The sequence below is a fragment of the Trachemys scripta genome, chromosome 24 (assembly GCF_013100865.1).
Source record: "Trachemys scripta elegans isolate TJP31775 chromosome 24, CAS_Tse_1.0, whole genome shotgun sequence".
In the NCBI taxonomy this organism is placed as follows: domain Eukaryota; kingdom Metazoa; phylum Chordata; order Testudines; family Emydidae; genus Trachemys; species Trachemys scripta.
Genome location: NC_048321.1, coordinates 15,047,089 through 15,048,853, shown reverse-complemented (window position 1 = coordinate 15,048,853; position 1,765 = coordinate 15,047,089). Strand labels below are relative to the sequence as shown.

At 66.7% G+C, this 1,765-nt stretch overlaps 1 protein-coding gene across 1 annotated transcript in view; it reads right to left on the bottom strand.

Moving 5' to 3' along the window:
* ERF (ETS2 repressor factor) overlaps positions 1 to 473 on the bottom strand; it is a 9,510-nt gene extending 9,037 nt beyond the window's left edge. Inside the window, exon 1 of the mRNA XM_034756774.1 lies at positions 356 to 473. Within this exon, the coding sequence (XP_034612665.1) occupies positions 356 to 461 (106 nt within the window). The 5' untranslated portion in view covers positions 462 to 473. The remainder of the gene's footprint in view (positions 1 to 355) is intronic.
* Between the last annotated feature and the right edge of the window lie 1,292 nt (positions 474 to 1,765).

The window sequence follows — 1,765 nt, the reverse complement described above, 5'->3', positions numbered from 1 at the left end:
CCCCCCCCCCGCCCGCCCTCAGTCCCCCAGCTCCCCGCCCCCCACCGCCGCCGCTTGTGTCCCCCTCCTCGGTACTTCTGCCTCCCCCACCCCCATCTTCCTCCCCTACTGCTCCCAGCCCTCCACTTCCTCCTCTCCCTGCCCCCCAGGTGCCCCCACACCACGCGCCCAGGGTACCCCCTCCAAGCCCTGCTCCCAGCCCCCCGAAATCTTGAGGGGGACACCCCACCTCCAAATTCCTCCAGCCCCCCCAGCGGGAACCCCGGCCCCCCAAAACCCCGGGGAACCCCAAACCCTGGGGGCGCCCCCCAACTTCCCAGGCCCCACGTGGTCCCAGCCCCCCCGCAGTCCCCACCTGCGTCCGCAGGGGTCTTCATAGCTCTGCGCTGCAGCCGCCGCCGGGTCGGTCTCGGTCGCTCCCCCCCCCCGGCTCCCCCCCCTCCGCCCCTTCCCGGCCTCATATGGAGCCGGGACGCCCACGCCCCCTGCAAGCACGTCACCGCCGCGTCGCCATGGACACTGAGCCCGCCCCCTCGGCCGGCTCCGCCCACAGACGCCGGAGGGGAGGGGCGGCTTAAAAGGGCCGCGCAGGGAGTGGGGCAGGAATGGGGGCCGATGGGGGTATCAGGGTAGATGGGGGGGGGGGTATCTCGGTGTTAGATGGAGAGATGGGAAGGGCGCATATGAGGATATTTTGGGTACATGGCGGTAGCGGGGGTAGATGGGGAAGCGGGGATATTGGGGGTAGATGGGGAAGCGAGGATATTGGGGGTAGATGGGGAGGGGGTAGCAGGGGTAGATGGGGATATCAGGGGTAGATGGGGAAGAGGTATTTTGGGTAGATGGGGATATCGGGGTAGATGGGGAAGGGGTATTTTGGGTACATGGGGGTAGCGGGGGTAGATGGGGAAGCGGGGATATTGGGGGGTACATGGGGATATTGGGAGTCGTTGGGGAAGTGGGGTTATTTGGGGTAGATGGGGAGGGGGTAGCGGGGGTAGATGGGGAGGGTATTTGGGGTAGATGGGGATATTGGGGTAGCGGGGGTAGATGGGGAGGGGGTGTCTGAGGGGAATCAGGGGTATCTGGGGGCAGGGCAGATGGGAAAGGAGTATGGGAGGCAGGACTGAGGTGGGGAGGAGCAAGTGACTGGGGGGAGCTCAGCACAATGGTTGGGTTTGGAAGGACAGGACTGGAGGATGGGAACAGGGCTGGGGAGGGGAGGGAAGGCAGTGCGGGGGCTGACAGGCCCAGGGTCAAGGTGTGGGGGGGCACAGGTTGGGCTGGGGGCGAGCTCGGGAGGGCAGAGCAAGAGGGTGGGAGCTGGGTTGGAGGGAAGGGGAGGTGAGGAGTTACCTGGGACGGGGGAGCCATGGGGGACATGACAGAGGACACACCTAGGCCAGTGGGACCCAGCTAGGGCATATCGACAGAGCTGGGGGCGGGGGGAGCCCAGGGCTGGGCTGGCAGGGGCTGTGGGTCTGGAGTGAGGGGCACCAGCAGAGCTTGGGTGGGGGGAGCCAGAGGAACGTGAGGCAGGGGTTTGCTGTGTCTCTGTCTGGACATGCGGGGGATTCCCAGACAGATGGCATACGTGGGTCGATCTATTGCTGGGGGTCAGGGGGGTCTGGTCATCCTCTGAGCCAGGACAGGGAGACTTCCCCCGGCTCCCCTTGCCATGAGGCCGCCTAGGCCCCCCAGGCTTGGGGCAAGGGTGGGCTTTGCAAAGGGGCCAGTGCGTGTGCCCTGCTGGGAACAGGGCTGA